This window comes from Bombina bombina, chromosome 7, assembly GCF_027579735.1.
Source record: "Bombina bombina isolate aBomBom1 chromosome 7, aBomBom1.pri, whole genome shotgun sequence".
NCBI lineage: Eukaryota > Metazoa > Chordata > Amphibia > Anura > Bombinatoridae > Bombina > Bombina bombina.
Genome location: NC_069505.1, coordinates 462140071 through 462154501, shown reverse-complemented (window position 1 = coordinate 462154501; position 14431 = coordinate 462140071). Strand labels below are relative to the sequence as shown.

At 44.1% G+C, this 14431-nt stretch overlaps 1 protein-coding gene across 2 annotated transcripts in view; it reads right to left on the bottom strand.

The window, feature by feature from the left end:
- LOC128666730 (oocyte zinc finger protein XlCOF6.1-like) overlaps positions 1-14431 on the bottom strand; it is a 108663-nt gene that overhangs the window by 15600 nt on the left and 78632 nt on the right. For both annotated transcript variants that reach the window (XM_053721480.1, XM_053721481.1), the window contains exon 4: positions 13666-13770. In XM_053721480.1, coding sequence (XP_053577455.1) covers positions 13666-13770 — 105 coding nt within the window. The remainder of the gene's footprint in view (positions 1-13665; positions 13771-14431) is intronic.

The following is a 14431-nucleotide window of genomic DNA, read 5'->3' as shown; positions in this document are numbered from 1 at the left end:
GTGTTTATATGACATGACCAAGTGTTTATATCACATGACCAAGTGTTTATATCACATGATCTTGTCTTTATATCACAGAATCTAGTGTTTATATAACAGGATCTAGTGTTTATATCACATGATTTAATGTTTATATCACATGGTCAAGTGTTTATCTCACATGATGAAGTGTTTATTACACATGATCTTGTCTTTATATCACATGATCTAGTGTTTATATCCCATGATCTAGTGTTTATATCACATGATCTAGTGTTTATATCACGTGGTCTAGTCTTTATATAACATGAACTAGAGTCTATATCACATGATCTAGTGTTTATATCACATGACATAGTGTTTATATCCCATCATCTAGTGTTTATATCACAGGATTTAGTGTTTATATCACATGATCTAATAATTATATCACATGGTCTAGTGTTTATCTCACATGATGTAGTGTTTATATCACATGATCCTTTGTTTATATCACATGATCTAGTGTCTATATCACATGATCTAGTCTTTATATCACATGATCTAGTGTTTATATCACATGATCAAGTGTTTATATCACATAATCTAGTGTTTATATAACATGATCTAGTTTTTAAATCACATGATCTAGTGTTTATATCACATGATCAAGTGTTTATATCACAAGATCTATTTTATATATTATATGACCTAGTTTTTATGTCACATGATCAAGTGTTTATATCACATGATCTTGTCTTTATATCACATGATCTAGTGTTAATATCACATAATCTAGTGTTTATATCCCATGATCCTGTATTTATATCACGTGGTCTAGTCTTTATATCACATGATGTAGTGTTTATTTCACATGATCTAATCTTTATATCCCATGATCTAGTGTTTATATCACATTATCTAGTGTTTATATCACTTGGTCTAGTCTTTGGGGCCTATCTATCAAGCTCCGAATGGAGCTTGATGGCCCGTGTTTCTGGCGAGCCTGCAGGCTCGCCAGAAACAGCAGTTATGAAACAGCGGTCACAAAGGCCTCTGCTCCATAACCCTGTCCGCCTGCTCTGATGAGGCGGACAGGAATCGCCGGAATACAACCCGATCAAGTACGATCGGGTTGATTGACACCCCCTGCTGGAGGCCAATTGGCCGCGAGTCTGCAGGGGGCGGCGTTGCACTAGCAGCTCTTGTGAGCTTCTCGTGCAATGCTGAATACGGAGAGCGTATTGCTCTCCGCATTCAGCGATGTCTGTCGGACCTGAGCCGCACTGTCGGATCAGGTCCGACAGACATTTGTTAAATATGCCTCTTTATATCACATGATGTAGTGTTTATTTCACATGATCTAATCTTTATATTATATGATCTAGTGTTTATATCACATGATCTAGTGTCTATATCACTTGATCTAGTTTTTAGATTACGTGATCTAGTTTTTATATCACATGATCTAGTCTTTATATCACACGATCTAGTGTTTATATCACACGATCTAATGTTTATATCACACGATCTAGTGTTTATATCACACGATCTAGTGTTTATATCACACGATCTAGTGTTTATATCACATTATCTTTTTTATATCACATGATCTAGTGTTTTTTATCACATGGTCTAGTGTTTATATCATATAATCTAGTGTTTATATCACATGATCTTGTTTTTATATAACACGATTTAATGTTTATGTCACACAATCTAGTATTTATATCACACAATCTAGTGTTTGTATCACATGATCTAGTGTCTATATCACATAATCTACTGTGTATATCACATGATGTAGTGTTTATATCCCATGATCTAGTGTTTATATCCCATGATCTATTGTTTATATCACAGGATCTATTTTATATATTTCATGACCTAGTGTTTATGTCACATGATCAAGTGTTTATATCCCATGATCTAGTGTTTATATCACACAATCTAGTGTTTATATCACACGATCTAGTGTTTATATCACAGGATCTAGTGTTTATATCACAGGATCTAGTGTTTATATCACATTATCTTTTTTATATCACATGATCTAGTTTCTATATCACATGATCTATTGTTTATATCACTTGATCTAGTTTTTATATTACGTGATCTAGTTTTTATATCACATGATCTAGTATTTATATAACATGATCTAGTGTCTATATCACATGACCTAGTCTTTATATCACATGATCTAGTCTTTATATCATATGATCTAGTGTTTATATAACATGATCTAGTATTTATATCACATGATCTAGTGTTTATATAACAGGATCTAGTGTTTATATCATATGATCTAATGTTTATATCACATGGGCTAGTGTTTGTCTCACATGATGTAGTGTTTATATCACATGCTCATTTGTTTATATCACATGATATAGTGTCTATATCACATGATCTAGTGTTTGTCACATGATCTAGTGTTTATATCACACAAACTAGTGTTTATAGCCCATGACCTAGTGTTTATATCACATGATCTAATGTTTATATCAAATGATCTTGTCTTTATATCACATGATCTAGTCTTTATATCACATCATCCATTGTCTATATTACATGATCTAATGTTTATATCACATGATCTAGTATTTATATCACATGTTCTAGTGTCTATATCACATGATCTAGTGCTTATATCACATGATCTAGTGTCTATATCACATGATCTAGTTTTTAAATCACATGTTCTAGTGTTTATATCACATGATCTAGTCTTTATATGGCATGATCTAGTGTTTATATCACATAATCTATTGTTTATATCTCATGACTAAGTGTTTATATCACATCATCCATTGTCTATATTACATGATCTAGTGTTTACATCACATGATCTAGTCTTTGTATCACACGATCTAGTATTTATATCACATGTTCTAGTGTTTATATCACATGATCTAGTCTTTATATGGCATGATCTAGTCTTTATATCACATGATCTATTGTTTATATCACAGGATCTAGTGTCTATATCACATGATCTTTTTTATATCATATGATCTAGTGTTTATATCACATGGTCTAGTGTTTATATCATATAATCTAGTGTTTATATCACATGATATAGTGTTTATATCATATAATCTAGTGTTTATATCACATGATATAGTGTTTATATCACATGATCTAGTCTTTATGTCACATGATCTAGTGTTTATATCACAGGATCTAGTGTTTATATCACAGTATCTTTTTTTATATCACATGATCTAGTGTTTTTATCACATGGTCTAGTGTTTATATCATATAATCTAGTGTTTATATCACATGATCTTGTTTTTATATAACACAATCTAGTGTTTATATCACACAATCTAGTGTTTATATCACACAACCTAGTGTTTATATCACATGATCTAGTGTCTATATCACATGATCTACTGTGTATCACATGACTAAGTGTTTATATCACATCATCCATTGTCTATATTACATGATCTAGTGTTTACATCACATGATCTAGTCTTTATGTCACATGATCTAGTGTTTATATCACATGATCTAGTGTTTATATCACACGATCTAGTGTTTATATCACATGATCTAGTGTTTATATCACATGGTCTAGTGTTTATATCATATAATCTAGTGTTTATATCATATGATCTTGTTTTTATATAACACGATCTAGTGTTTATGTCACACAATCTAGTGTTTATATCACACAATCTAGTGTCTATATCACATGATCTACTGTGTATATCACATAACGTAGTGTTTATATCCCATGATCTAGTGTTTATATCCCATGATCTATTGTTTATATCACAAGATCTATTTTATATATTTCATGACCTAGTGTTTATGTCACATGATCAAGTGTTTATATCCCATGATCTAGTGTTTATATCACACGATCTAGTGTTTATATCACACAATCTAGTGTTTATATCACACGATCTAGTGTTTATATCACATGATCTAGTGTTTATATCACATGATCTAGTGTTTTTATCACATGGTCTAGTGTTTATATCATATAATCTAGTGTTTATATCACATGATCTTGTTTTTATATAACACGATCTAGTGTTTATGTCACACAATCTAGTGTTTATATCACACAACCTAGTGTTTATATCACATGATCTAGTGTCTATATCACATGATCTACTGTGTATATCACATGACGTAGTGTTTATATCCCATGATCTATTGTTTATATCACATGATCTGATGTTTATATCACATGATCTGATGTTTATATCACATGATCTGATGTTTAAATCACATGATCTGATGTTTAAATCACATGATCTAGCGTTTAAATCACATGATCTAGTGTTTATATCACATGATCTAGTGTTTATATCACATGACCTAGTTTTTATATCACATGACCTAGTTTTATATCACATGATCTGATGTTTATATCACATGACCTAGTTTTTATATCACATGACCTAGTTTTTATATCACATGATCTGATGTTTATATCACATGATCTAGCGTTTATATCACATGATCTAGCGTTTATATCACATGATCTAATGTTTTTACATGATCTAGCATTTATATCACATGATCTAGCATTTATATCACATGATCTAGTATTTATACCTTTAGCATAAATCAGTACCAGTATTCTTCCCAGGACACACCACCCGGCTGATGTTACGGACCGGCTGGCTATAATTTAAGGCAATATTAAGCTAAAATTAGGAAATATTTAACTTTCTAAATGTTTGCTGCACAAATGACCATTGAATGAATTTATGTTAAATTATGCAATGAATTTGTGCTTTGTATAACTTAAGTAACATTTATAAATAACAGAAATTATATAATATTGTACATTATTATACTGACCATACATACTGCTAGGGAGGTTAGGATTAATACTGTTATCTAGTGTTATCACGTTTAGTAATTTGTTCTGTGCAGATGGATAATCAGTTTCACACCGGTGATTAATAATAGGAAAAGTGTATTAATTTGTGATTGGTTAACACGGATCCCTAGCAATAAAGCAGTCTGTCAGTGTATACAAATCTCAAAAATGTATTGTCCATAATCTATAAAAACAAAACCGGACACTACTAAAAGATTGTAATAACAAGTTGTATTGCTATAAAATAACAAAACATATATTTTCTCTGCCTGGAACAGGCTGCTATGTAGCCCAGGAAAGTGATTTTAGCTGGAGCCAACCCAAATATTTAGACAGACTAGCATTCAGGTTAAACAGGAACTAACTTTATTGTAAAACATACACTCCTTTTATACACACAGCTCATCTTGATAACACAAAGGACAATCCCACAATTTTCCCGCCATTCCCGCCCCTCCAGACAGCCCGGCACCTCCATAGGAGCCACTGTCTCACATAATCCCAATACCTAGGGGTGGCGATTTCGGGTGATCCCGGTGGAGCGGCGGCACTTCCAGAGTGTCATTTTAAAGCTCTCGGTCCCCAGATGCCACAGTCCAAAAATCAGCATGATTCTTTTCTGGGGACTGGAGTTACAGTCCGTTGAAGTTATTGGGATAGGGGTGTCCAAAACCCCCGGTTCCCAAAGGAGCTCCCCTCCGGTAATTCCCCCACCTCTTGTCCTCCCTAGGGGCTACTAATCCCCAAAAGAGCAGAGCTCTGGGGCACATGGTTGCTGGAGCGACGAGGGGTAAAGTTAACGGGTGTCCTGCTGTCCTGTGGCCGACCGGGAGTTCCAGGAGCCTGGCCAGCCTGAGAGGGGTTAGGCGGGTGTCCATTGTGAGGCGGCCGACCGGGAGTTCTAGGAGCCCGGCCAGCCTAGGAGGGTTTTCCTGGTCATAAACCAACTCTTCTCTGAACAAAAAAACAAGCCAACACAAAGCAAACAAACAGTCTCCAGAGATGCCCAAAACCAGTGAGAAACAACAGGGGTGAGGTTGTAGGGGGGCCTTAGCTGTCTGTTATCTGTGACAGGGGGCAAGGGTTCAGCCCCTGCAGCCCAGTATCCGTGACAACTCCCCCCCTCCAGTTCGGCAGACCCGGCTAGATCCACACACGGGTCGGCCTGGAATGCCCGAGGAGTTTATGCCACTTCAGTCTGCCAGGAAAGTCCATCAGCGTTCTCATTGCTCTTTCCCGGTCCGTACTGGATGTCAAAGTTAAATGGCTGCAGGGCTAGGCTCCACCTCAACAGTCTCCCGTTGTCCCCGGAAACCCGGTTAAACCATACTAGGGGGTTGTCGTCAGGTCAGTAAGGATGGTGAAGGGTCTTCCATATAGGTAGGACTGCAACTTCTTCAAAGCCCATACCAGCGCCAGACACTCCTTCTCAACCGCCGCGTAGCCTTCTTCTCGGGGTAGCAGTTTGCGACTGATGTAGGCAACGGGGTGGTCCTGTCCTTTCTCGTCCGCCTGGCTTAGTATGGCCCCCAACCCGAACATGAAGGCATCTGTGTGGACAGAAAAACGTTTGGCTGGGTTAGGAGCAGCCAGTACTGAGGCAGACGTAAGACTCTGGAAGGCTTTTTCACCCTCGGGGGACCACAGGACCTGTCGGGGAAGTCGTTTACGGGTCAGGTCAGTCAGGAGTTTGGCGAGGGTGCTGTAATTAGGGACGAACCTCCGGTAGTAGCCTGCAGTACCAAGAAAGGCAAAGACTTGGGTTTTGGTCCTGGGGGTGGGCCAGTTAGCCACTGCCTCGACTTTGGCCAGCTCGGGTCGCTGCTTACCGCAGCCGACTCGGTGGCCTAAGTACTGAACTTCCGAGCGCCCAATGGTACACTTATCTGGCTTCAAGGTTAGGCAGGAGGCTCGAAGACGATCTAAGACAATGCCTAGGTGGACCAGATGGTCCTCCCTGGTCTCACTATAGATGGCGATGTCATCCAGGTATGCACAGGCACAGTCCTGGAGGCCATCCAACAGGCGGTCTACCATTCTTTGGAAAGTGGCTGGGGCATTCTTCATTCCAAACGGCATGACCTTAAACTGGTATAAGCCGAAGGGAGTGATGAAGGCAGACTTGGGGATGGACTCAGGGTCGAGGGGGATTTGCCAATAACCGTTGTATAGGTCGAGGGTGGTTGGAAAGTGAGTAAGAGAGAGGAGCGCCAAAAGGCTGAGGTAGAGAAGTTGTACCTCAGCCTTTTTGGCACTCCCCTCTCTTACTCACCTTCCAGTTACCTCTTTTGGGGTTCACTAGGGAACCCACTGAGGAGAGCTAGAGGTATTTCCTTTTTTGCGCAGGGTACACTCCTTACTTACATAGGTCGAGGGTGGTCAGGAAGTGGCCCCGGGCGATTCGATCTTACAGGTCATCTACTCGGGGCATGGGATAGTTATCAGTGGTAGTTTTGTCATTGTGTCTATGGTAGTCGACGCAGAACCAGGTAGTTCCGTCCTTCTTGGGTACTAACACTACCGGGGAGGCCCAGGGACTGTTGGACGGTTCAATGACACCGAGGTCCAACATTCCCTGGAGCTCCCGGTGCATACTGTCCCTGACGACCTCTGGGACCCTGTAGGCAGTCTGTCGCAGGGGGGTCTGTCCCGGGGTCTCCACCCGGTGGATGGCTGTGGTGGTAAACCCAGGGACAGTAGAGAACATGTCACTTCTTTGTTCCAAGAGTCGCCGGACCTGCCTTTTCTGTCCGGGCTCTAACCTATCGTCTAGGGATATGTCATCCACCCCCTGGGGGGGTGTCAGTAGGTCCTGGAAGCTCCGGCATTAGAAGACTTTCAGAGTCCTCCACTGCCGGCGCACAGATAGCGGCCACATCTCTGGGTCTCTCTATGCATGCTTTTAACATGTTCACATGAAAGGTCCGACGGATCCTTTCATCTGAACACTTCGCTACCAGGTATGTGGTGTTGTTCAGTTGTTCCACAACCCGGTAAGGTCCTTGCCAAGAGGCCTGTAGCTTGTCGGTTTTGACAGGCTTCAGAGCGAGGACCTTCTGTCCCACGATTAGTGTTCGGGTACGGGCATTGCGATCGTACCATCGCTTCTGCCTGTGCTGAGAGGCTTGAAGGTTCTCGTGTACCTGGGCAGCCAGGTCCTTCAGCCGGTTTCTGAGCTGCAGTATGTACTCCACAACAGAGTGCTCTCCCCTCCCCCGGTGGCTCCCTCCCAGTGGGCTTGTACCAAATCTAGTGGGCCCCTAACCTTTCGACCATATAGAAGTTCAAAGGGGGAAAACCTGGTGGATTCCTGAGGCACCTCTAGATATGCAAAGAGGAGGTGCGGCAGGAATCTCTCCCAGTCCTTGTGAGTGGCCGAGAACGTCCGAAGCAGTTGCTTTAGGGTCCAGTTAAACCTCTCACACAGCCCATTCGTCTGGGGATGGTAAGGGGCGCTGTGCAGGGGTTTAATCCTGCACAAGTCCCATAGCTTAGCTGTTGAGTGATTTCCGCAGTGAACTGCGTTCCCTGATCGGAAACCACTTCCCGAGGGAAGCCTACCCTGGTGAATATCCGGAGCATCGCATCTGCTATGGTTTCGGCCTTGATATTGGCCAAGGGGATTGCCTCGGGTATCGGGTAGCATAGTCCACTACTGTAAGGATGTATTTCTTCCGAGGGGCTGGGCCGAGCTAATGGCCCCACAATGTCTACTGACACTCGGCTAAAAGGTTCCTCAATAATGGGCAGAGGATGAAGGGAAGCTTTCATATGGTCACCCGTCTTTCCTACCTAATGGCAAACCTCACAGGATTTACAGTATTCCTTAATATCGGCTGTAATACCTGGCCAGAAGAAGGTTTGAGTCAAGCGGTGGTGGGTCCTTTGCTTACCTAAGTGGCCGGCTAAGGGGATGTCATGCCCTATGTTCAGTAGGTTGGACCGAAACTTCTTCGGTACGACCAGCTGGCGTTTGGGCACCGGTCCTTTTCTCCTCTTGGAGATCCGGTACAGGAGCTCTCCCTCCCACTAGAAACGTTCGTCTCTGGGGCCCTGGGCGTCAGCACCTACTCGGTCCCGGTAAGGGGCTAGGGTGGGGTCGCTCAAGGTTTCTTTAGCGAAGTCAGAGGGGGTTGCCCAGGAGGGCGTGTCAGTAAGTTCGGGGTTAGTGGGGACGGGTAGTCGGGGAAAGGTAGGAGTCGGGGGGGGGGGGTAGGTCTTACCTGGGTCCCCAGAGTTGGTGAGGTGGCTTGGCATCTGGCCTGCTGGCGGGTAGTCACTGGGCAGGTATCCGGAGAGGCATCCCCCACATAGGCGGACACAAGGTGGCCGAGGTCATTTCCCAACAGGACCTCGGCAGGGATGTGGTGCATAACCCCCACTTCTACATTGCGGGAGTCGGTTTTCCAGTCCAAATGGACCCGGGATGTAGGAATCCTGAGGATCTCACCTCCCGCTACCCCCACAGCGAGGGTGCACCCAGTGCAGCCTGAGGGGGGAACGAGGTGAGGTTGGATCAAAGAAACAGTGGACCCCGTATCTCTTATTCCTTGAGCGGCCTGCCCATTGACCCAGACAACTTGCCGGTGTTGTTGTTGGTTGTCTTGGTCCATTGAGCTGACATGGTGCAAGACACCCACTTCTTCTGCTGTCCATTCAGCATAGGGGTCGGAGCTCGCGGTATGGGCACAATGGGCAGCGGCCTGATAGATGCGGGCTGGAGGAGACCCCCCACGAGGTTGAGGCAGGGTTCCTTGGCGGCTGGGCTGGGGGGTTTCGTTGTCTGGCTGGGCAGATTCGTATAACATGTCCGGGGTGTCCACACCCATAACACCCCCGGGAATTGCAGCTCCCGGCCAGGTAAACAGGGGGCAGCCGGGTCTGGGGCTGTCGAAACACCGTTGGGGGTCGAGCTGGGGCTGGAGCGGAACAGGTTGCTGGCCGGGGGTCTGTTGCCACATGGCGCCGGGCATCCACATACTGATCGGCCAGGGCGGCGGCTTGGTCAGCTGTTCTGGGTCCCTTGTCTTTTACCCAGTCCCTTATCTCTGCTGGGGTGCGGTTGTACAACTGCTCCAGGAGGATGAGTTGAACAGCTTCGTCTAGGGTTGTGATGTGGCACCCAGTAACCCAGGAGTTCAAGGATCTAACTAAGCGGTGGGCAAACTCGGTATACGGCTGCCCCTCTTGTCTGTGTAGTCCCCTGAATTTTAGCCGGTGAGCCTCCGGGGCGAGTCCATACCGAGCAAGGATCATAGTTGCCTTGATCTTCGGAGGGGAAAGTGTGGAAAGCATCCAGGGCCCTATCGGATAGTTTCCCAATTAAGATAGTAACCCTATCGGCATTAGTGACCCCATGCATCCGGCACTGGGTCTCAAACAGCTGTAGGTAGCGGTTGATATCCTCGCTCCCATCATCCTGGAAGGTTCGGAAAGCCTGTGAAGTAGTTTCTTGGGCCGGGAAGGGGGGTCCAGGGGATCCAGCATGACCTCCAATATAGACTTCTGAAGCTCCAACATGTGTATCTTGTTGGCGTCAGTCACTATCCGAGTAATTATCTCCTCGGGGGGTTAGGTCCAAAGAGATCCAGTTGCCACTGTACCTGCCGCTGTTTGTCGGATGTCGTAGTCCCTGGAGGGGAGGCTGTACTGGGCTGTCCTCCACTTTGGTAGCTGTCCGACCCACCAGCCTGTTCGCTAGCCCGATCGTCCTCCATCAGTTCGGCTACGAGCACTGCCTTTGTCTTGTTGCCAGCGACTTTCCCTCTAGTCTGCAGCAACGTTCTCAATTTTTCCTTCCGGAGCCCATGGTACTGCTCCATCCGGCAAGATCTTCAGTTGGTGGTTTGGACGTTCCAGGAAGAAGGAAGCATCCCACCGCTGCCAACCAATGTGATGGATTCCCCGGCTGGGTAGCTCCGCCAAACGCGTCCTGCTTCCTCCCTTCCGACTACAGCTATGTAGCTGGCAAGTGACCACAGCCTGTAGCCACCCCTGATGCCCGACAGCATCAGTACCCAGGGTCCCACCCTGTGGCAGACTCCAGCTACCCAGACTGGGTAGCTCTGCCTGATGATCCTTTCTCTGCCTGGAACAGGCTGCTATGTAGCCCAGGAAAGTGATTTTAGCTGGAGCCAACCCAAATATTTAGACAGACTAGCATTTAGGTTAAACAGGTCCCCAGATGCCACAGTCCAAAAATCAGCATGATTCGTTTCTGAAGACCGGAGTTACAGTCCGTTGAAGTTATGGGGATAGGGGTGTCCAAAACCCCCGGTTCCCAAAGGAGCTCCCCTCTGGTAATTCCCTCACCTCTTGTCCTCCCTAGGGGCTACTAATCCCCAAAAGAGTGGAGCTCTGGGGCACATGGTTGCTGGAGCGACGAGGGGTAAAGTTAGTAGGAGCCTGAGAGGGGTTAGGATGTTGTCCGTTGTGAGGCGGCCGACCGGGAGTTCTAGGATCCCGGCCAGCCTAGGAGGGTTTTCCTGGTCATAAACCAACTCTTCTCTGAACACAAAAAAAAGCCAACATAAAGAAAACAAACAGTCTCCAGAGATGGTGGTTGCTCTGAGGAGCCCAAAACCACTGAGAAACAACAGGGGTGAGGTTGTAGGGGGGCCTTAGCTGTCTGGTATCCGTGACAGGGGGCAAGGGTTCAGCCCCTGCAGCCCAGTATTCGTGACATGCTGTGCTCCAGCGGTGCCTCTGGGATGTGGAGATATTTCCTATCAACCTCCTCCTGTTAATGAGAGATGGATTTGAGGAACGACGGAAGTCTGACTTGATGCATTGGATTGGTGACGGAAGGTCATATTCTGGTACAGGAGGCGAGTCTGCCGGGTGATTAAATGGCGTGCCAGTCATGTACGCTCTAGTGCTTTCTCCAATGTGAGTAGGATCATTATTTCCCCATCGTACATCTGGTACTTTTTGTCTACCCTTTGAGGCGCCTTCTGTTTTTATGTTTTAAAAGATTGTAATATTTCAGATGCGTTTCGTGTTCTACGTGTATTGGGATTTCTTTTTTATTCGCACATTCACTTGTATCCAAGTGTGCCTCAGGCATAATGTACATGCACACTCACTTATAACCAGCACCTCTCAGACACGACATACGTGCACACTCACTATTCTAATACACAACATACGTGCACACTCACTACTCTCAGACACGACATACGTGAACACTCACTTGTAACCAGCAGCTCTCAAACACGACATACGTGCATACTCACTACTCTCAGACACAACATATGTGCACACTCACCACTCTCAGACACGACACATGTGCACACTCACCACTCTCAGACACGACACATGTGCACACTCACTTATAACCAGCACCTCTCAGACACGACATACGTGCACACTCACTTATAACCAGCAGCTCTCAGACACGACATACGTGAACACTCACTTGTAACCAGCAGCTCTCAAACACGACATACGTGCACACTCACTACTCTCAGACACAACACACGTGCACACTCACTTATAACTAGCACCTCTTAGACACGACATACGTGCACACTAACTACTATCAGACACAACACATGTGCACACTCACATATAAGTAGAAAGTCAGTGTTATCCAGCAATCACGCCAATGGTGTAAGCTCCAGGGAGTAACTACCAACAACCCATGTATCAATGAAAGAAATAAAGAATTGAAGGTCACCAATATGCCAAAAAGTGATTCACTTTATTGTAGAGACAGGCAGGGTCCAAATACCACGACGTTTCGGGGCAGTGTGCCCCTTAATCATGTGATAACAACCTATACAGGTACACCTGTTTAAATAGCTTACCTGGGATTAACCCTTACAATCTTTCTAACAATACAATGATAGAGGGACAGCGCCATCTGGCGGCCCCCTAGGTGTATAATTTCCTAGAAAATAGTCAATATCAAAATAAAAACAAAAAACAGCTATGAAGCCCTGATTACAGATTCAAACTATGTCAAAAAGATTTTTTATTTATTTTGATAGTTTTAACCTATCAAATTTAATCCACTATACAACTGTAGAAAATGGCAGAATAGATTTCTCATTATATATAAACATAATAGAGGGATAGATCAGTAAAAAACTGACCAATCTATCTCTCTATTAAGCCCCCTTGGTTCCAAGGTGTCAAGGTGAAAAATCCAGAAGGATTCTCTTTGCTTAAGCAAAACTTCCCTATTTCCACCCCTTCTAGGGACTTTCACCTGTTCAATCACCTGAAACCTAAGTTGGCTTATTTGATGGCCTGCTGCCAAAAAATGATAGGCCACTGGGGCTGACACTTTACCACACCTGATGTTGCTCTTGTGCTCAGTTATTCTGTCACAGACCCTCCTAGTGGACTCGCCAACATAGGCCTTCCCACATGGACACTTGATCATGTATATGACATAACTACTGTTGCAAGTGAAAAAATCCCTATAATAAAATTTATGCCCACTATGTGGATGTAAAAAATAGGGACTTTTCACTATGCAACTGCAGTTGCTACACCCGAGACAAGGGAAACAACCAAGATTCTTTTTAGTAATAAACTGTTGGGATGTAGATTTGACAGAACCAATGTCAGCCCGTATTAATGAATCCCTAAGGCTGTACCTGTATAGGTTGTTATCACATGATTAAGGGGCACACTGCCCCGAAACGTCGTGGTATTTGGACCCTGCCTGTCTCTACAATAAAGTGAATCACTTTTTGGCATATTGGTGAGCTTCAATTCTTTATTTCTTTCATTCACACTCACATATAACCAGCATCTCTCAGACACGACATACGTGCAAACTCAATACACTCGGACACAACACACATGCACTCTCAATTATAATCAGTGAGCCTCCGACATAACGTACATACCTGAGCAGATACTGTCACTGGTTTCCTCATCTATTGCTTCTAGCTGACGACTCACACAAAGATCTTCAGTTATCTCAACTTTCACTATATCAGCGATATCTTCATCTGTACAAATAAACCAGAAACTACATGAGAGAGCAGTAACTAACAGTGTGCACAGCCCCAGCACTTATAAACCAGACAGTAAACTACATAAGAGAGCAGTAACTAACAGTGTGCACAGCCCCAGCACTTATAAACCAGACAGTAAACTACATGAGAGAGTAGTAAGTAACTGTGTGCACAGCCCCAGCACTTATAAATCAGACAGTAAACTACAAGAGAGAGCAGTAAGTAACTGTATGCACAGCCCCAGCACTTATAAACCAGACAGTAAGCTACATGAGAGCAGTAAGTAACGGTGTGCACAGCCCCAGCACTTATAAACCAGACAGTAAACTACATGAGAGCAGTAAGTAACTGTGTGCACAGTCCCAGCACTTATAAACCAGACAGTAAACTACATGAGAGAGCAGTAAGTAACTGTGCGCACAGCCCCAGCACTTATAAACCAGACAGTAAACTACATGAGAGAGCAGTAAGTAACTGTGTGCACAGCCCCAGCACTTATAAACCAGACAGTAAACTACACGAGCGAGCAGTAAGCAACTGTGTGCACAGACCCAGCACTTATAAACCAGACAGTAAACTACATGAGAGAGCAGTAACTGTGTGCACAGCCCCAGCACTTATAAACCAGACAGTAAACTACATGAGAGAGCAGTAA